Source organism: Protomyctophum parallelum (assembly GCF_964188405.1).
Source record: "Protomyctophum parallelum genome assembly, chromosome: 10".
NCBI lineage: Eukaryota > Metazoa > Chordata > Actinopteri > Myctophiformes > Myctophidae > Protomyctophum > Protomyctophum parallelum.
The window spans coordinates 35,520,065-35,540,368 of NC_139704.1; the positions used below are offsets into that span (position 1 = coordinate 35,520,065).

Below are 20,304 nucleotides of genomic sequence, written 5' to 3' on the forward strand. Positions count from 1 at the left end.
CCTGCTCTTGGTTTCAACAACCTCCGTAACTGCTGTTAATGGCAAGCCGGGACGGTCAGAATACACAGTTAAAAGTTTGTCTGGTGTTTTGGGGAGAGCAAAAAAGAAAGAAAGAAAAGCTGTACATGTCTGTGTGTAAGGTTTTACAGGATACGTTTAAGATGGATCATTTCTGATTTAAGTACTGTACATTTTTGTGTGTAGGCAAAACTGGTTTCGGTGGCGTCAGTGCCGACCTGTACCGAGATCACTTCCCCTCTTATTCCCCTGTCTTATTTTCTGTGTAAATAGCACTGTAGATAATACCATGTAGTTGTTATGTAAGCTGTTATATTCTGTAAATAGCATAAGTACAGTATACGAGTCGGTTACACAATCCGTGTCCTTGTTGGTTGTTCAAGGTCACCGTGATCACCTTAGATTTAAACACTACAATTTAAGAAGTAGGATACGCTATCTTTTTATTTGTGTTTCACTTTTTTTTTGTTTTGTTTTCCATGTCTCCATAAAGCGCATCTTGAACATGTTTTTTGATACAAAAAGCCATCTGTTTACCCGTTCACCCAGTTGGCAAGCAAGAAGAAAAGAGAATAAAGAAAACATTTTGTATGTTACAACCTCCTGTATATTTAATTAAAATATTTTACTATCAACACACGTCTGGCCTGCAGTGATGTTCCTGTGCTGAGCTGCAGCTGAGCAGCCCCGTGTTGGATTAGGGGAAATGAGAAACTGTATTGAATCAATATGTCACTGGACACCCCTTGACACCTTGATATATTGCTTTTAATAGTACAATCATTTAATTTGGGTTGACAGGGGAAAAGGTTGTATAAGTTATATCCAGTCTTAATATTTAATCACTGGATGTAGTGAAACTCAATTCACATCTGATGTAATGCCCCCCCCCCTCCCCTTGGAAATGCAGTGAGAATGGATTTATTATTGTATTGCCATTATCTGGCTTTGAGATTCCCTGCCCTAATCTTCACAACAAGCTACTTCTGGGCCATCAGCCAGGGAAGCTTCTCACCAGTTAAAGCAGATTTATACTTGTGTCGCACAATAGTATCACTCAATAGATCTGATCTGAGCTCGCAACATGCTGTGGACGCTGAACGTTGTGAGCTTGTAGATCCATTTTCTTATCATAGGGAGATTGAACATTATTTGCTGCAGTAGAAAATCTGCCAGTGCATCCATCACTTGGCCTACAACACAAAGCTATACTTTGACTTGTATTGCCACCCCCTGGTAAACCTTTGCCATAGACGCAGTGACAAAAGCTGTTCAGTAATACAATGTAGGACGCTTTATTGCAAGATCAGCAAATGAGACAAAAACAAGTTAGATTCTAGGAAAACAAGATGAGGCAATTGCACTTGGTAAACAACATAACATCTACAGTATCTTTGTTCAGTCGTCGTGTACTTGTCAGCTACAATAAATGCTTACTAACAGAAACTTAAGCATTCGAGTAATGCATTCATGTAAATTGTAAACTGCTAGGCTACCAAAAAAAAAAAACATACGGGCATTACAAAATGTACACAATTCAACAATAAAGGCATTACCACATATTGCTAGATATCACAAGTTTCAATTAAAAACAGTACAAAACCATTATTAATAATTATATACAGTACAATGTTCTAAAAATAAACAGGCATACCAAAATGTAAATAAGGAAGGAGAGTGAGTCAATACTCTACTGGCACAAATATCAGTGGTTAATTCTATTGATCCAAATAGGTTTTTTTTTTACAATTCTGTATTTTTTAGTCACTGGCAGGTTAAAGCTTTAAGATTTTATTTTCCCCCAACAGTGTGTACTTAAAACAATTAAAACCACTAATCAACAGAGGGTGCACAATAAATCCTTCCACCTAACCTTTTGACTTTATAGCTAAATGTCACTAATATGCTAAAGTGACTGATTTTCCACATTAGTAATTCTTGAGGAAAACCTTAACCCTTGGCCTATTCAATTGTACAATCAATTGTCTCAAGGCTCAAAGATCACAACCCCGTCCACATTTATTTAGTGAACAAGTTATAATACCAATAGTTTAGGGATCATAGCTATTTTATAAAACTCTTTATACCGCAAATCGGTTTAAATATCTAGTGGTTAAGAGAATTACTGATATGTTCAGAAGGCATACAAGGACATTCATTATTTGGGCTAGTCATTCCATCATGAGAATAGTGTCTGGGACAGCATTTCTAGATTTTTGTACTAAATCATTTTGTTCACACAGTCACTGAAAACCCCAAGGCCACCTCCATTATTAAGATAAATGGTCAAATGAGTCCACCTCAGGCCTTAAATCTTGTCCCATGAAGTCGTCTACAAAGTCATCACGAAGAAACCACAACATTAACAGAACATGCCAATAGTGGATCAATTCCCATTTGAGTGCTTTTTCAAAAGACTATTTTTTTGTTGTTCCATGCTCCAGTGGCAGGGATGAGAAATAACCCTTTTTCCATCTCGGTGCTATTCACACAAATCTCCTGCCTAGGTGCTCATGAAGAACCTTTTTTCCATCTCGGTGCTATTCACACAAATCTCCTGCCTAGGTGCTCATGAAGAACCTATGAATCTCCTGCCTAGGTGCTCATGAAGAACCTATGAGTTAAGACCACCAGCCAACTAATAACCTTCAAGGAAGTTACACAACTGCGGGCGATCAATTACTTGCTATTATTAATGGACCGGGACATCGACGAGAGCCTGAGAATCCTTATGATGGTCACAAGAATCAGATCACCAGGCTTTGGGGTTGATCTTCTCTCTGAAGGACTTCCTGAGCTTGCTCCTGGGTGCGGGTACGGGCCCAAAACCGAGACCGGATCTACTGAAGTACCCGGTCTGGGCGGCAGCGGCCTCGGGGGTCTGGGTGTGCTGCTGGACCTGGTGGTCCTGGTCCTGACCCTGTGGCGGTATGTCGAGGTGGCCCAGTGGAGCGTTTCTGCGGCTCGGGGCAGCCGCGGAGGACCCACCGCCGTTCCTCTGAAGTTGCTGGATGATGGCAGAGAACTTGGCGTCCAGAGACGGCCTGCCGGTTTTGGACCTCGCGGCCGCCGGACGAGAGGCGCGAGGAGCGCCAGAGTTCTCCTTCTCCTGACACGAGGTCGGAGGAGGGGGAGGGGGACGACAGAGAGGCGTAGGAGGGGGGGGTCTGACCGGACGGCTGGGAGGAGAGCGAGGCCGTCTGTCGGAGGGTGGGGGAGGGGCACGGCGCTTTTTGTTGCTGCTGGACACGGAGCTCGCGCTGGGGGCGGGACTCGAACGTGGCGTGGAGGCGCGTTTGCTCGGCGACAGAACGTTCTTCTGAACCACCATTGACTGGGAGCCGTCGAACAGAGTAGACCAATTGGGCGCCTCCCTTTTCTCTTCCTCGCCGATGAGAAAGCGGCCGCCCGTCTCTTCGATCTTGTTGTGAATGATGTCTGTGATGCTTTCAAACTTGACAGGAGAAGTTATACCTGAGAGGGGAAAACAAAAAACACCAAAGAATTATTGGCCATGTTTTTAAATGCAGGCAGAATCTGTAATAGCCTGTTATGGTCTTAGGATATAATGTTTGTGTGTGTGTGTGTGTGTGTGTGTGTGTGTGCACCTAATGGTGCAATGAATGGTAGACTCTTTTACATCTGCCTGTGTGAACGGAACGCACCATAACAACTACAGTATGTGCTCAAATAAACAAATGCTATGCCATTAGCCTGACAATCAATCCATTGTTTCCGATGGCATGCACCATCTAAGCCTAACCCCAACCTCACACTAACCTAACATTTTCCAGACTATTGGGCAACTAGGAAACTGGGTTCATCCTTGAGAGGGTTCCAAATGGACCATTACAGGACTAACGCAGAGATTATACAGATGGAACCAAATGGACTGTTATGCAACCTTTGAAATGTAAAGGTTTGAGAACCCCCAATATAACATATTTTCTCCCCCACTCACTAATAACTGGTTATTTTCTTCATTCTTTTGACGATTAAGCTTCCTTTCACAGACGTGTCATAACAGGGAAAGAATACAGTTTGGGCTAATAAAATGAACAGTGGGTATTATGTTTGATTTAGGTGTACCAGTTAGCAAGCATTGCTCTTTTGACATCCCTAAATCAAATGGACTCATTAATTTAATTGGCTGCAGCTGTCTTCACCCTGCTATGACATGTCTTGTTCCTGCTGATAGCTAGCTATTCAGCTGTTGGCATTCATCAAGGGACAGTTACTTAAAAAATGCCACTACTAAATGCAGGAAGTTACAGTTAAGCATTATGTCATCAGTCTAAAGATATTAGTTATTGCACTGAAATATGGAATTAATGCCACTCATTTTGAGTCGGTCTTCCTTGTGACAGACAATACAGTTTGTTCCACACGAACACCATTAAAGATGGTGCAACGGAGACGCGAAAATGATGGTAAGTTTCAAATATTGCACTTTTCACTCCACTACATTTCTAGGAAGGGACTCTTGGAACCCAAACTTACAATATATTATGAATTAAAGGAGAATTCCATACTAAAAGGCTTTCTTACCTTTCTTTGTAGTTGTTACGTCCCCATCAAAGAGGTCCAGGTGTTATTTTGTGCAAAAGCTCTTTATTGGCTATTTCCCCTACCATAAGCCCTAAATGAATTGCATTGAATTGAATGGGATGTATGGGGTGTTGTGCAAATTCGCTTATTTCCATCGAAATAAGTAGTAAAGTGTGCCGCTTGGGTTATTATTTACATTATGAAGAGAGGATATATACAAAAGAAATATAATTTTGAGCGATGGAAATAAGCGAATTAGCACAACACCCCTAACCTGACGCTGCCAGATGAGGGCGGTATTGGGTAACCATGTTCCCCAACACAGCACTCATCTGGGATCTCTCAGGCAGTTGAGCTGACAAAAATCAGTTCCGTACCGGACCAATCAGCGTGAGCTAAGGGCGGTATATGTGCGAAACCGGACGTGAAGCTATATAGACACGTCAATATGATTGGTTGTGTTTGCACGCCCACACGGTGATAGACAGACGGTCCCATCCAATCATCTACCAAGTATCTTGAAAAAAAGGAACAGCCCCGTCATCAAATTTGCTTCCGTGATCCCAGATCCCAATAAGCTGTGAAACAAATTTGTGTAGCAAGCTTCTTGTATCTGGCAGCGTCAGGTTACAACACCCCATACAATACAATGCAATTCATTTAGGGCTTATGGTAGGGGAAATAGCCAATAAGGAGCTTTTGCACAAAATAACACCTGGACCTCTTTGATGGGGACGTAACAACTACAAAGAAAGGTAAGAAAGCCTTTTAGTATGGAATTCTCCTTTAACCACCTATGCCCTATTTCAAATATAGTGAAACTAGCTCCCTAACCGTGAAGCGTTCTAAGCTTGTAGATGGAAAAACGCCTAAAATGACCATGCCCAAATTAGGAATGTATTATGAATCAAAAATCGATTCTTTCCTCATGGATTGACTGTTGCCACTCCTGTTGTACACAATCACATCGAGCAGCTGTACTTACTGAGGTCGTTGTAAACAGAGTCGGCCTGCTTGGTGAGGAAGAGTGGAGGTTTCCGAGGCGATGCCGCCTCGATTTCCATCAGCCGGCCACAGCAATGCAGCCACTGGCCTGGTGACACCACACATAGATGTACATACATCAACAATGCCACTTTCATGTCGTTTAACTTGTCGTCAGACACACCATGTGACCTCTCTCTACCAGTGTTGTTTTCCTCAACTAAAACCAAGACGAAAAATGTTCGTCGACTACCTTTTTTCACTGACGAAAACTAAATGGAAACTAAATAAACTAAGCTATGATGACTAAAACTAAGACTAAATATACTGACAATTGTGTACTGTCAACAAATACAAATAAATAAAGACTATGTTAGGAAGGGACTAGTGGACAAGAGATCCAGTATAAGTCATTTTACACTTGGTTGCATCCTGAAAATAGATAGTCTATTTTCAGCAAGTGTAAAATCAGCCATTACGACGGCATCAAGGCCCGCCAAAATACATTTCAGTCGACTAAATTGTAGACCGTAAACTGTAGATTTAGTCGACTAAAATATTTTGATATTTAGTCAACTAAAACTAGACTAACACTAAAACATTCCAGGTGACTAAAACGTGACTAAAAACTAAATGAAGTTTCATTCCAAAGACTGACTAAACTTTCCCCCCCTGCATAACGCACTCACTCTGGTCATAGAAGTGCTGGTGGAAGGCGTCCAGCCAGTCCACCAGCTGTTCTCTGGTGTCTGCGGTGAAGACGACGGTCTGAGATCCTCCTGGTGAAGGGTTGCTGATGGCCAGAGCGTTGGACCTCCGTCCTGCCGAGTCCTTGTCCACCACACGGACACGCGTGTCCTGGAGAACGAACAGCGAGAAGTGGACACTGGACACGTGACTGATCTGTTCTACGGCAATGGTGGGTTACGATGAGACGGGATTGTTGCGAACAGTGTCACTAGTGTTAAGTTTAATTAAGTGTTTTAACTGACAAATTGGCATTCAATAAGGATCCAATACACTACACTGTGTCCTTATTTTGTGCCAAATCAGAAGTAAATCAGAAGTCACAAGTGGCAAGTCTGCTGAGAGCCACTTTGAGTGGCACAACCACTCCAAGGAACAGCAATGTCCGTGTTCACCTATGTGGCCATGAGCACCAGAATGACTATTAGTACCAGTAGGGGCGCTGTTGTGCCAGAAACAGAGAGAGAGAGATAGTGCTGCACTGTTGCCTGCTAATGAGAGAGAGAGAGAGAGAGAGAGAGGCCCCCTGCACCACTCAGTTCACACGGGTGTGATTTTTTCAATTATAGGGGGGGAACATCTTGTACTAAAAGTACATTATGAAAATCATTACCGAGACTGAATTAAACTGAAATAAAGCTTTATAAACTGGCTTAGTAAAAAATCATTACCATTGAATACACAGAGCAGTGCGACTTTATCACGTTAAGCTTTTGGTTCATCTTTCAAATAAACACTTCTGTAGCTCACAAAACAAAGAGGCGGGATTATCCTTTTCCTCCGACCTTGTTGATGGTAATGTTGAGGGTGGGCTCCACCTTGGCGTCGATCTCTTCGGGGGTAAAGTAACAGGACAGTGAGCTGGCACTCAGCACGCAGTACAGGCTGCAGCAGCGGTACGCCCCGTCCACACTTTGCTAAAAGAATGCAAACGACACTAATAAACACTCTGCACACCTTCAATGTTGACTCTTTTACGATGTACTGCCAGACGCTACTGAATATATAGTACGTATCCGACTGCTAACGCGCCGCATAGCAAAATGCTACAGAATGTTAATTTTACCCATTTCGACCTGAGATCAGATTAAAAAAAATGTCTGTTTGAAAATGACAATTTTCTGAAAAAGCTATGTTTCCATGTCAGTCGTTCTTCGATTTTTCAAAAATAGCAGACCTACAAGCTCGTAGCGCACCACTCGGTGGCGCGCTACGAGCTTGTAGATCTGCTATTTTAAATAGCTAAAGCATAACGTAATGCTAACACCAAAAGGGGTTCCCCGTAAGGATCCAGTTGCGTTAAATGTAAAAAAGAATCTGTACATTGCTTTAAATAAATGTCATGTGATTAATGACCCTACACAACAGCAGCAATGTAAGATTCCATAATTAAAAAGGTGTCTTCCTTATCCAAGTTTATTGAGTAGAGAATTGTTTTTTAGACAACCAAAGTCAGATTTACCTGCTGGTTGAGAAACCCGCTCATCATACTTTGTGTCATGCAGGCTGGCTGGGCCACCAGGTGGCAGCACAGATTCCCATAGAGTGGTAACCATGAAGACCACTCGGCTGTGAAGGAACAGCAACAACATAACCTCAGTCAGTCATGTCTGCTTTTGGAACATTTGGAAAAAAATTGCTCTGCTGCGTTGTGAGCTTGTAGATTAGCTATTTTTGGCGAAGAGATGTGTTGGGGGGGGGGGGGGGGGGAGCGGTTAGTTGTAACTCGGGTTCGATTTACTAAGAAGAGCATTTAATCGGTTAGCTGTAATCCCCCCCTGTTTTAAATGTATCTTTGCGGGGTGCATACTTAGTTTAGACTAGTCATTGGTTAGACATGGTTTAAGGTTAGGTTTAGGTGTGCTGCCCGTCTAACCAATGACTAGTCTAAACCAAAAACTGTCTAAACTAAGAACTGCACCCCATTTGCTCTACCTCTGGACATTATTTTTCAGATGAATCTCATTTTAGATTGGCATGACAGAGATGTGTTCCAAATCAACCGATTCAGATTCTAACTATGCTCCGTTTCAACTGTATAGTGACATCTCCGTGCCACTGCCGGGTCTTACCGTTCTGCAGGACGATAAGGGAGTGAGACTGGAAGCTGCCCTCGGCGTCGGACAGAGACAAGGTGGTGTAAGCCAGCTGGCTGTACTTGGCTCCGCTGGGCGAAGGACACGCAAAGGGGACATAAACAATCAGGTTGGCCAGTGAACTCATTTTCTAGAGGTGCAACAGTTCATTGATTAACCCATTCTGACCCGAGATCAGATTCTAAAAAATGTCTTCTACATCCTGACAGTTTTCTGAAAAAGCTATGTTTCCGTGTCAGTGGTTTCTTCGATTTTTCAAAAATAGCAGACCTGCAAGCTATGAGCTATGAGCTTGTAGATCTGCTATTTTTCAATAGCTAGATCATGACGTAGTGCTACATTACAAATGTTGCAATGTGATGACACGTGAGCTTGTAGATCCAGTTGTTCCACTATTTTTGCATGACACCGTAGTGCGACTAAGTATAAAATAAAGTGTGTGTATATATACAGTAATATGCAAGCATTATTCAATCCATCGAAAATGTTATCGATAGTTCTATAAGCCCTACTAATAATAAATGACAATATAAAGTTGAATGTAGGCCTATACACTGTTATGCACAGTTCACGGCACATTCTATTCTACATACGTGGGAATAGACTGCAGGAAGGCGTCAGGGTCCGAGGTGTCCATCGGAGGGCAGAGGTCCTTGCCTGCAGCCTTGCCGAGGGAGCGACGCAGCCTCTTGGCAAGTTTCTTAGGCGTGTTGACCGCAGTGGTCTCGTCCTCCAGCGAGCAGCTCCACAGCTCCACCTTCAGGTCAAACTGGGGGACTACCTCACTGCTGTGTGAGGGAATCAATTCGGAGGTCATAAAGATTTGTTGTGAGACATTTATCTAAGCTATCATTCAAGCTTTAAAGATCCAACGACAAAAAAACGAATACATCCCTAAATAAAAAAAAGGGCATGCCTCTCCTTTGGGTTTATATTTTTGCAAAAAAATGTTTTAGATGAAGCGGGAAAACCCAATAGGCAGGCCAGCTCAAGTGGTTCTAGAAATTATTTGAATATAGTCATCTTTTGTGTTGAGTTTCATAAGCCATTGTCTGCAAAGCAAAGCAAAGTTACTATATTTAGTTTATTTACCCAGGGTAACTGGACTAAGCTCAAGAACTTGTTTACAGCCAGGCCCTGCTCATAGAACATTTCATGGTAGGGGGTTCAATGCCTTGCTCATAAGGGCACTTCAGCAGTGGTAATTTTAACGTGCCGGTCCAGGGATACGAACTAGCGACCTTCCGATATCAAGACCGCTCCGCAAACCGTTCGGCCACCGCTGCCCAATTGATATATAGTAGGCAGCTGCCAACTTGCCATTTATTATGTTGTTTCATGGCATACTTTACAAGTAAAATGTCTCCGTTTTAGAATTTCAGATCCGGTTGATATATATGCATTATTTTGTACATTCACGAAAAACGTATTTTAGTTCATGCTTCCTTTCAACACTGCGTGCGTACTAAATACTTACAAGATGGTGACTCCCTCGAAACAGACGTCTGTGATGGATCTGTCCACCACCACCATCTCTGTGTCAAACACCTCTGCGCCAACATGCAACAGGCAGAAGATGGCCACCCGACGAGAGCCTAAAAAGAAACAATATTTTGTTTTAATACAGGGAAACAATAGAATATACACAATACTAATCATCACTCACAATATAATATGCAGTGTCGGTCAAAATACATGTACATACGCAGATCTCTCTCTTTTTTAAGGTTTTATTATTATTACCTATGCTGCTGCATTGTCTGAAGGAAGCCTGGAGGATGTACACAAGATCTAACAATAAAGCACAACCTTGTACTTTGATAACATACTGTAGATATACGTAGAAAAAGAAAGACACTCACTCCCTCGGTTGTTAAAGTGATCTGAATCCTTCCACATCAATGGGACACGCAGGCCTGCAGGTACACATACATATTAGTAGAATAGAATCAAATAATAGCTGGAGAGTTTATTTTGTGGAAACAATATCTAATGTTCACCATACATACAATATCTATGTTCATTTTAAAACAAGTGTATTTATTACTACTTGGGTCTAGTCAAAAGGAGAATTCAACCAGGGGTTTTCAAATGGTGGTCCGTTGAAAGTATTTTATCGACCAGACGACCACTAGAACCTATGACCTGGTACGTCAATGTTGTCAGTTAACGGGGACGTCGGATGTCTTCCGAAGGGTTACAAAAAAGGGAGTTAGAATCTCAAGGTAAAGTGTACCAGATTGTCTGGTTGAGTCACCATTATTATCTGTTGAAAACGCCTGCACTTAACAGTGCACATTCCCCTGCATTTTGCATGGGAAATGTTTTACAAATGGTGCACATTACATTTTGAATGAAACATGCTGAATTAGATGTTGGATATAGAGCCAAGCACAACCATACCAGAAATGGCAACCTTCCCAGTACAGGGCACACGGTCATCTGGAACCGGATCTGAAATTCTAAAACGGAGACATTTTTACTTGTAAAGTATGCCATAAAAACAACTTAGGAAATGGCAAGCTGGCAGCTGCCTAGCTCACAACTCTGCCCTCGCTTCCCATTCCATGTTTTGCATTTTATCCCCCCAAATTCCCCATACCTCCAGGCTGCTCCGATCATATCCTGCTCCTCTTTCTTCTTCTGTAGCTGAGTGAGGTAAGCCTTTATCCTGGCGTTACAGGTGAGCAGGTTCTTGGAGGCGCTGAGGATCTGTACTCTCTTACTGCAGGCCAGCAGCAGCTTGTACGCCCCTTCGCGCATACGCATCTCAAAGTCCAGCTTCTCCTGAATCTTAGTGTCCTTTTTTTTGTTAGTCAAATAAATGATAACAAAAGCGGGAGAGAACAAGGAAAATGTTAACCCATCTCAAAGAATTCTACAAATTGGTCAATCTACAACAGATGGTTTGCTAGCTACCATGCGTTTTCCAGGACAATAATATACCATGACGACACACGGGTGAAAGGAAATGACATGTGATGACATGGGGTGGAGGGGTCAACATAGAAACTTTCAGTGTTTGTGGCCTCACAGTTCCCCATTTTGACCTGAGATCAGATTCTAAAAATGTCTTCTACATCTACATTTTTAAAAAATAGCAGACCTACAAGCTCGTAGCGCGCCACTCGGTGGCGCGCTATGAGCTTGTAGATCTGCTATTTTCCAATAGCTAAAGCATAACATAATGCTAACACCAAAAGGGGTTCCCGCCTAAAATGGGTTAATAGAAGCCAGCTGTGTCACGCAATTCTGTTTCTTTTAGTAGTGTGGAATGAAATTAAAGACTTGAGTTTAGACAAACTATAGCACCAAAAATGTATTTTTTCTTGAATATAAGGTAGGTAACAAATCCATGGTTATTACAGATGATAAATATATTTATTTGTGGGGTTTTTACCCATAAGTACACTTTACCTGCTACTGCTAGACAGCACAGATAATGTCTGTCTTGAAATTTGTTTCTGCATTTTGTGTCTACACAAAATGTTGTTCTGACATTAGTATTTTTACATCAGTGATTAGTCCTCCTGATACTGAACCTGTAACACATGCCCTTCTGCTACGCAATACCTGTTGTACCCCATTTTTGATTGATTGAAGTATTTAACAGTTTGCAGAATTACAGTACCTTTCAAGCACAAACTCAATACAAAGACTGTTAACTGTGAGTGGACGACCCAATTAAGCATAACACTTGTTTACAAGAGGGTCCACCATGATCAGATTTTACGGGGGCCAGTTTCGAATTGCAGCCGTCCGACGTCCGTAGGTGCCCTTTGAGAGCGGTTTTGAAGGAGTCAAGGGATTCGCATGTCTTAATGACTGTTGGTAGGGTGTTCCACATTTTGGTGGCATAGGAGCGAAAATAATTTAGTCCCTGGTTTGTGCCGAATCTGGGTTGTACATGGTTCGTTGCACTCCCTCTGGTGTTGTGGGTGTGGACTTCGTTAACAAGGGTAACTTATTGCAGTACCCATTAGTAGTTGGAGGCCAGACATCATACACTGACCACCGGCCGATGTATGATGTATGATCTGATCAACTTCCCACTCGGCACTGTCTCTAGTGATGCACTCAGATACACTCGCCAAGTTTGAAGTTGATAGGTCGAATGCTTCTCGAAATATGCAGAGAACACACAGACATGCATGTATAGATAGATGATGGAATGACGGCGATTAGCTGATCGATATATTGTGCATCCATAACAAATACAACACACCATACACTTTAACTATCTAGCAAATGGAATTTAGTATGAATGAGGTCAAGAACATGTAGTGATTGTAGTAGTGAACACAATACTGAAATGAGAGTTCTAACATACTGTACATGCAACTATAAAATAATGTCTGAGGGTGTAGAATAGATGATGTTTGATATTGTCCAAAACCAGAGGCTTGTCAATTGTTTAATAATACAAATAAGTCACTTATTTTCTCGTTACCTTTGCAGGCAGTAATACAAAAACAACGTTTATTTCAGCTTCAGTCTGAGGTAGACTGTGTTAATGGATATTTTGTTTTGGGGACACAAACACCATCCTTCTCCGAGGCACTTGCTACTGAAGATGCCACACCATTCTTTACTTGGCTAACCTGTAGTTTCTTAGAAATCTGTCGTATATACAACAAATGCATATCCTCTACTATGTGAAGAGTGTCATTCAGAAGACTTGGTCTGCTTTTGGCCTGGGGGAACATTGGTTTGATTGGGATGAGACTGAGAGCGAGAATACAATGACATGCTGTATTAAATATAGTTTCACGGTGAAGGGAAAGGGAAACGTTTGCTTTCAACTGAAACTCCCATATCCGTGTCAAACTGCTCTAGGCCTACTATTGTCCTGGGGGTTCAGGCAGGCAGGTGCAGCACTCATTCATATTCTAATGATTATAACCGCCAGGCCAGTGAGTGCATAATCTATTCTAATCAACATCTTAACATCGGAGTGAATGATTTTAGCAATACATACAAAATACGAACTGTGCAATGCAAAGTAGCATGCCGCAAGCAACTTAGATGCTAGCATAGTTGTTGCTTGTGGCTAACAAATGAACAAACAGCAATTCAATTATAAGCCCGATGCCCTCTTGAGTCTAGCCTCCTGATAATGAAAATGCAGTATCGCGTTGTGGTCTTATCCATTTCAGCAATTGTATACATTTTAGGGATTTCAAAAATATATCTTATTGTTTTTGCCCAAATAGGGACGCTGTCGGTTCGCGAGTGTAGGATAGCGTTACTTCAGTCGTTATAGGGCCAAAGTGGAAGTGTGCAAGTGTTGACAACAACACACAAGGCAACATCACCAATCATAATATCCACGCATAATACGTACCTCCTTTTGTAGGAATATGGTGCTCTCTCTTATTTTCTTCCTTTTGATCTCCATAGCTAGAGCGGAACACGAAGCAGTGCTGGATCTGGAGCTGGTGTTCCTCCTGAACATTTGAACGTCCCGCGGATCATCCATGTTTGTGTGGACTTTAGACGCACATTCCGTCTCCAACTGAAGAACGCCCCTGCCCTGACCGTCTTCGACGAGAGAGATGCGTTTGATTGTTTTCTCACGTTGTCTGAGGTAGGCGGAGGCTCAGTGTTGCCATGTCCGCTTATTATAAGCGAATTCGACTCGTTTTTCCTGTAAATGATGTATAAACTTTATTTCAGACTCAGGGTCCATAGATATCACATACAAAATAACAATACACAATAAATAGGATAAAAACAAACAACCAACCAACAATAAATGTAAACCATAAAGAATATATGCTCACAGTCTGTAGAGGCTGCTATGTCGAGTATATTTGACACCAGATGCCTACTTGGATAACCTGAGACTCTTCCACTCAGGAAGGAAGCTCCATCCGTTCTGTCATGTAAAGGCAGCTTTATTAAATGGCAGGGGACTGAACCTTGCCGGGGTCTGCACTGCAGTGGCTCAGGGGTAGAGTGGCCGGTTGAGCAGCCGTATGAGAACTGCGACGTTCCCAGTTCGATGAGCAAGACTCTGAACCCCTAATTGCTCCAGATGAGCAGGTTGGTGCCTTGCATGGTTTCCTCTGCCATCGGTGTAGACTGGGTGTGTTAATTGTAATGTAATGTAAAGTGCCTTGGATAAAAGCACTATATAAATGCACCAGTTTACCATTGTATTCTCTGTTGTTCTCTGCTCCAGGCTAGCATTCCCTTTGCTGTGGTTGGATCCAACCAGCAGATCGAAGCCAAGGGGAAGAAGGTGAGAGGTCGTCTGTACCCCTGGGGAGTGGTGGAGGTGGAGAACCCAGAGCACAACGACTTCCTCAAGCTGCGCACCATGCTGATGTGAGTGTCTTCCTGGAAGGCGGGAGGGTTGACTCAACTCCCCTCTGTTGTTGTGGCTTCTTCTTTTTGAGAAGGAGACTGTAAAGTTGCCCGAACGGCCAAGGCTCCAAGAACAGTCAGAAAATGTAGGTTAAGGGTTTTTATTCTCCCCAAACTCCTCCACCAACCTCCCAAACAGTTTTCTTCAGTGCAAAGACAATAATTCACATATCAAAAGTTCAAAACTACATACTGGCCAAAAATTAGACTACATGGATAGAGAAATACATACTTAGGCATACAGAACTGAACAAGACCAAACAGGATGAGAACTTTCTGTAGCTCTCCCTCAGGACTGTTACCCGTGTTAAAGCCCACAAATAACTCATCTGTCCCTGCAGCCTCCCTTAAATAGGAGTGGATCCTACCACAGGACACGGAACAATTAGCAACATTTCTTCTCAATAAATACTTAAAAATAAATACTTCCATAAATAACCCCTTGCATGAAAGTAATCTAAACATTCATAAAGATGCATTAAAATTTAAAAAGTATAACTTGGGTTGACCATATTTTGGTCCAAAATATGGGTGCCTTGGTTAAAGTAGTGGGCTGTGCCATAGATTAAATATATGTGTATGTATACATATGGGGAGATGTGTATGATTTGCACGTGTATGATATCAATGCCATTCAAATTGCTGTATTTCTTTATTTAATGAACTGCAGTTTTTATCATGCACCGTTATCGCACACAATGGATATCCGCTATCCTACAGGAAATACGTAGGCTGCAACCATGAAACCGGTACGGAATCGGTCTATTGGAACTCTTCACAAGGTTGGTTAAAATCATGACACAGTTGTCAGACTTAACTAACCGACACATGAATTTATACATTAAGTTTCTCAGAAGGGCTTGACAAGTAGGAACCCCCAAGTTTGGATCAAATCTCACAGCACAGTTAACAGTTTTTTGTGTACTGTATTTCTGCAAACTGTTAATAAATACTTCAATCAATCAATCAAAACAAACAGCTAATATTAACAAAGTTCCTTGTAAATATTATTTGGGTTTGATGATTGATTGATTGATTGAATACTTTATTAGACAGAAATTCAAAGTACAGCGTACAGTCAAGCACTTTGTCTAAAAGGATAACATGCAAAAACAAGTCCTTGCGATCTTGTTTCCATTTGGGTCCTAATCCTATGTATTCAATTAATAAAACACAACATAAAAAAATAACAACAAATTATAAGTACATATGTACAGAGTAGGGGGAAGGGGGAGGAGAAGTGAATATTTACCTCCTTTTTGGCCTCCTGAAAGGTGAATCCGTATTTTTTGAGGGACTTGGGTGGCAGTGCTGTACAGGAGAATTTACAAATGTTTGTTTTAAAGGTGGGTGGTACCAGATTGTTGTCGCTCACTCTAGTTTTGTGGCTGTGGGTGTCGCTCACTTTTTTGAGGTAATTATGACATGCGGTTCATGTGGGTACATTGAGGGCAAAGGTCACATGCATTTACTATTTTTATTGTCAGTCCCACCCTGCAAGAGTCCTGAAAGCACTTTTGTTGACAAAAGCGTAAATTCTGCCCAAAAATCTTGTTTTCTTGATTTACTTTTTCAATCACCTTTGTTACCATGCTTGACAAGAATACAGCCCTTTACATTTAGGGAATGTTTGGAGTGTTTTACCAAGGCGTAGTGACAGTTTGTTATCGGCTATCGGTAAGCCAAATACAGATTTTGGTGAGTTTGGCAACTGAGGGCATGTTGTCTTCGCCCGAGCCCTGAGAAAAATTTACTCTTTTATCTACAAGATCAACAACATGACGTTTTAGCATAGAATCATTTTAAAATAGCTGATGTTAAGATGTATGGAGTTCAAGACTTATACTGATACTCATTTGCAGTGTTGGGGAGTATTAAGCTACATGTAGCTGAGCTACGTAGCTGAGCTACATTTTGCTGTAGCTTGTGGTATTTTAGCTACATTCATATTTGTGTACCTCGTCAAGTAGCTCAGCTACCTTTTGGGTCATTTTTTGTAGCTTAGCTACTCAAGTTACAAGCTACAATTTTGGGCAATAACATGAAAGAAATATATTAATTTTGACCATTGGTTGCTGTGTTAATTCTTGTACTAGAACCCCCTTTGAAAAATCAAGGACTGTTCCTTTTTCTGATTGCTTTGAGGGCATATCAGCACTTGACAGCTGCCTCTAATTGGCCTCTGATTGGCCCTGGTATCACAGGGTGGGAGGGGTCTCCCAGAGGGGAGCAGGGGTCTCCCAGAGGGGAGGAGGGGTCTCCCGCATGTACATTCTCAATTTAACGCTGAAAAATAAAAAGTAGCTGAGCTACTTTGAGCTACTTTTTCCATGTAGCTGTAGCTTTACAAGCTACATCTCTCCAGGGGTAGCTATGTAGCTTGATCAAGCTACTGCCATGGTGAGCTACTTGTAGCTTTACAAGCTACGCTTTCAAAGTAACTTGCCCAACACTGCTCATTTGGCCTACGCTTCTTTTGGGCTTGTTTTCATAGACCGTCACTTGGTTGCTTGTTTATCGCAGAATCTGGCAACACTGTAGAGGCTGCTTCTAGCTGTTTAAAAAGAGCCATACTCCGCCTTTCCGGAGTATCTATTGAACCAATTCGAGCGCACCCAACCCCGACCATTCAATCTTATCTGATAGACAAAAACAGGACGCAACCATTTTCGAATTCGAAATGTTTGGGTTCTAAAAACATTCAGAAATGTATATTTTTCGACATTGAAAGTAGAACGTAATTAATTATAATGTATAGGCTACAATTCTATTTGAGAATGCTTTCAAAAGCCTATTTACTACAAAATAATATGGCTTTATCCCCGCCGTCTGGTAGTAGTTTCGTCCAAATCGATCGTCTGTTGCAAAAAACATTGCAACGCTATTAACGGCAGCAGTTAGCCTACTTTACATGACACGATCGAGCATCGAGGTCTACTCGTCTCGTAACTTATCACTTATCACTGATACGCGATTGACGGATTGAGGCATCGGAACTTTTGTTTTTAAATTGTGCTGTCCTGCACAATTAAAATGATAAACTGCAATTAAGTGCTGTGTACGTTGCTGTCTGTATTGCAACATCACCATATTTCTGGGCTCCGTCCATTCCAGGACATCTTTTCAGTTGGACTGTGCCTGCTGCATGCATTATTGCATGATCACCCTTTTGATATATTATAACAGTTACAGTAGTAATCTATATCAAAAGCTGCGCAGCCCCGCTGAAAAAAAGAGAAAGAAAGACCCTGGAACGTGACCATGCGACTTCAGGAAACCCGCCCACCGGGTTCGGTTCTTCTGGTCGAGTTGGAAGTGTAGACGCAGGCTGCAGGCTGAGTTCAACGGTACTGTTCCGTACATGTCAATCTGACGATGCTCATGCTCGTCAATGTACCCAGTAGTAAGCATGCACGTCCGGTTGGTGAACTCTTCAAAGTAAGATTTATTAATAATACTGCTATAAACTAGTATTAAAGACGCCCTGAGGGCGAGAAGCGTGGCGAGGTCACATGCACGCTTCCGCCTGGGTGACGGCAGACTGCTGGGGGAGCGCTGGCGCTTTGGCATGGGGGGGTCAGATCGACACAGGTCTATAGAATGAATTCTGTACTGGCCATATATGGAGCCTGTCTTGTGTAGGGTTTATGAGGTCAGATCAACATATGGAATGTCAGAACAGGTCAGCTCCATAAGATCTAAGGGTGGCAGCAGGGTCAGTGTCTTGAGTGTAGGCCTACAGGGTTTGATGAGGTCTCGTCTGGCCATACATGGAGCGTGTCTTGAGTGTACAGGGTTTGATGAGGTCAGATCACCATAATTATGGAATGTCAGAACAGCTCAGCTCGGAGATCTTAAGCGTTATTCATAGTCTGGATTTTCGGTGGTTAGGGTGACCACCACCGAAGTACAACATGACGTCACGAGCCGTGGTGAAGAGCAAACCACCGCCACCGCCCCAGTCATTCTCTGTTTTTACTCTCAACGTTATTTCAGCTGACAGCGGTGGTCACCTCACCACCGAAAATCCAGACTATGAATGAGCCTTAAGGGTTTGAGGTTTGTGGTCAGATGTAGAGTTGCTGGCCGGCTCCATATATGCAGAGCTGATGCTCCAGTCTTCTCCATGTATGGCTATCCAGGGTTTGATGAGGTCAGTGTTGTGATCTTCATATATGGAGACAGCCATATACTGTATGGAGCGTGAGCGTGTAATCTGCGACCTATGGTCGCAATAATAGCTAGAAATGCACTCTGTCGATGTGCCAACTTGCGCCTTCAACACTTGTGTGAAAGAAGAGCGCGCAAGTACTAGGCTACTACTGCTACTAACTAATGTCTATTTACTACTGCTGTTCTAAATCTTTTAGACCTTTTAGAATCTATTGACCTTATACCAACCTTGAAACGCACCTTACGTCACCTTAACAGCCAATAAGGGATCACCATTCTTACCCCGACACATACATACATATACATACATACCCAGCCGATCACCAAACGTACCTTAGTTGCGTCATCAGCTAATAATATCTCAAATGTATATTAGTGCTTTTCTAAAGCACCATAGATTTAGCCTGGCGTGGCCAGACTCATACCGTGGAATGAGGATTCACTGACGCCTCATATCAGCCGCAGCTACCATAGATTTGCTGTTTACAGGTATACGTCAACTACGATATTATGTGGAAGGCTTTTGGAACAAATAGGCCTATGGCTCTAACACAAATAGGGCAATTAATCATGCAAAGCCACAGCTTTCGCAATGTGGCACAGTGCACTATATACCTGCCCAAAGACCGAAACGTTGCACGTTGACATAAATACAAAGCTCTTGAACCAGCAAGTGGCAGTGTTGTAAAATTATGCTGACCTAATTTTTTATGTCCTACAACTATTAAGCTATCTCCTATATTCAGCTATAGTGTAGATTTTCGTATTACACAAACATTAAATTCCCATTGACAATGAATGGAGAATTTACGTCATATGTGCACGAGCAAATGTGCTATTTTTGTCCGACTTTTAAATGAATGGCCACTTTATGATTTTTGTTTCACAGCTTATTCCCGAGGTATTTATTTACAGTGATGAAAGTTATAATATTAATAGTTATTCATCGAGATATTAATCAAAATACTTTTATGTTGAAGTCCATGAACCCGGAAGTCAAACGCTTCTAAAGCAAACTTGACGAGCGGGTTATAAAAGATGGTGTAATAAATTGACGGGGCCGCCTAGTGGTGATGAGGCTGTATGCGTTCTGCCCGCTATGTGCACCGCGACAGGACAGGACGGGGAATAGCGTTATTGCTGAGCAACTGAGGGAGTGAGAGCACAGTCGCACACAGGGCTGGGCACCCACACACACATACACACAACACATTGGATATAGGTTACAGAGGGAACAGGGAGCGATCGCTTCAATAACAAGAAAGGACAGCTCAGAAGGGTAAGAGACATGCATGCTCTCTCTCTATATATATATATATATATATGCACAATGAAGCTTACACACAGCCAAAGAGAAACGACTTTGTTT

The 20,304-nt window shown here is 42.2% G+C and overlaps 2 protein-coding genes and 1 long non-coding RNA gene across 5 annotated transcripts in view; 1 reads left to right on the top strand and 2 right to left on the bottom strand.

Annotated features, from left to right (window-relative positions):
* LOC310865944 overlaps positions 1-20,304 on the bottom strand; it is a 197,185-nt gene that overhangs the window by 146,863 nt on the left and 30,018 nt on the right. The gene's annotated exons all lie outside the window — the stretch shown is intronic.
* rtkn2 (rhotekin 2) lies at positions 1,314-13,872 on the bottom strand (the record flags this gene model as incomplete). Of its 2 annotated transcripts, XR_014569911.1 has the most annotated exons (13): positions 1,314-1,924; positions 1,968-3,492; positions 5,552-5,659; positions 6,240-6,408; positions 7,083-7,214; positions 7,760-7,866; positions 8,370-8,464; positions 8,987-9,181; positions 9,871-9,988; positions 10,256-10,309; positions 10,797-10,855; positions 10,996-11,195; positions 13,738-13,872. XR_014569911.1 is itself a non-coding variant. In XM_083775866.1 (12 exons), 12 exons carry the CDS (start codon positions 13,870-13,872, stop codon positions 2,771-2,773), a joined length of 2,094 nt encoding a protein of 697 aa, XP_083631992.1. In that variant the 3' UTR covers positions 1,314-2,770. The 2 variants fall into 2 exon arrangements, 1 of the variants encoding a protein (XP_083631992.1); XM_083775866.1 differs by having other exon boundaries at positions 1,314-3,492.
* Positions 20,057-20,304, top strand: part of cep170aa (centrosomal protein 170Aa) — an 84,111-nt gene continuing 83,863 nt past the window's right edge. For both annotated transcript variants that reach the window (XM_083775144.1, XM_083775145.1), the window contains exon 1: positions 20,057-20,214. The gene's annotated coding sequence lies outside the window, so the exon portion shown is untranslated. The remainder of the gene's footprint in view (positions 20,215-20,304) is intronic.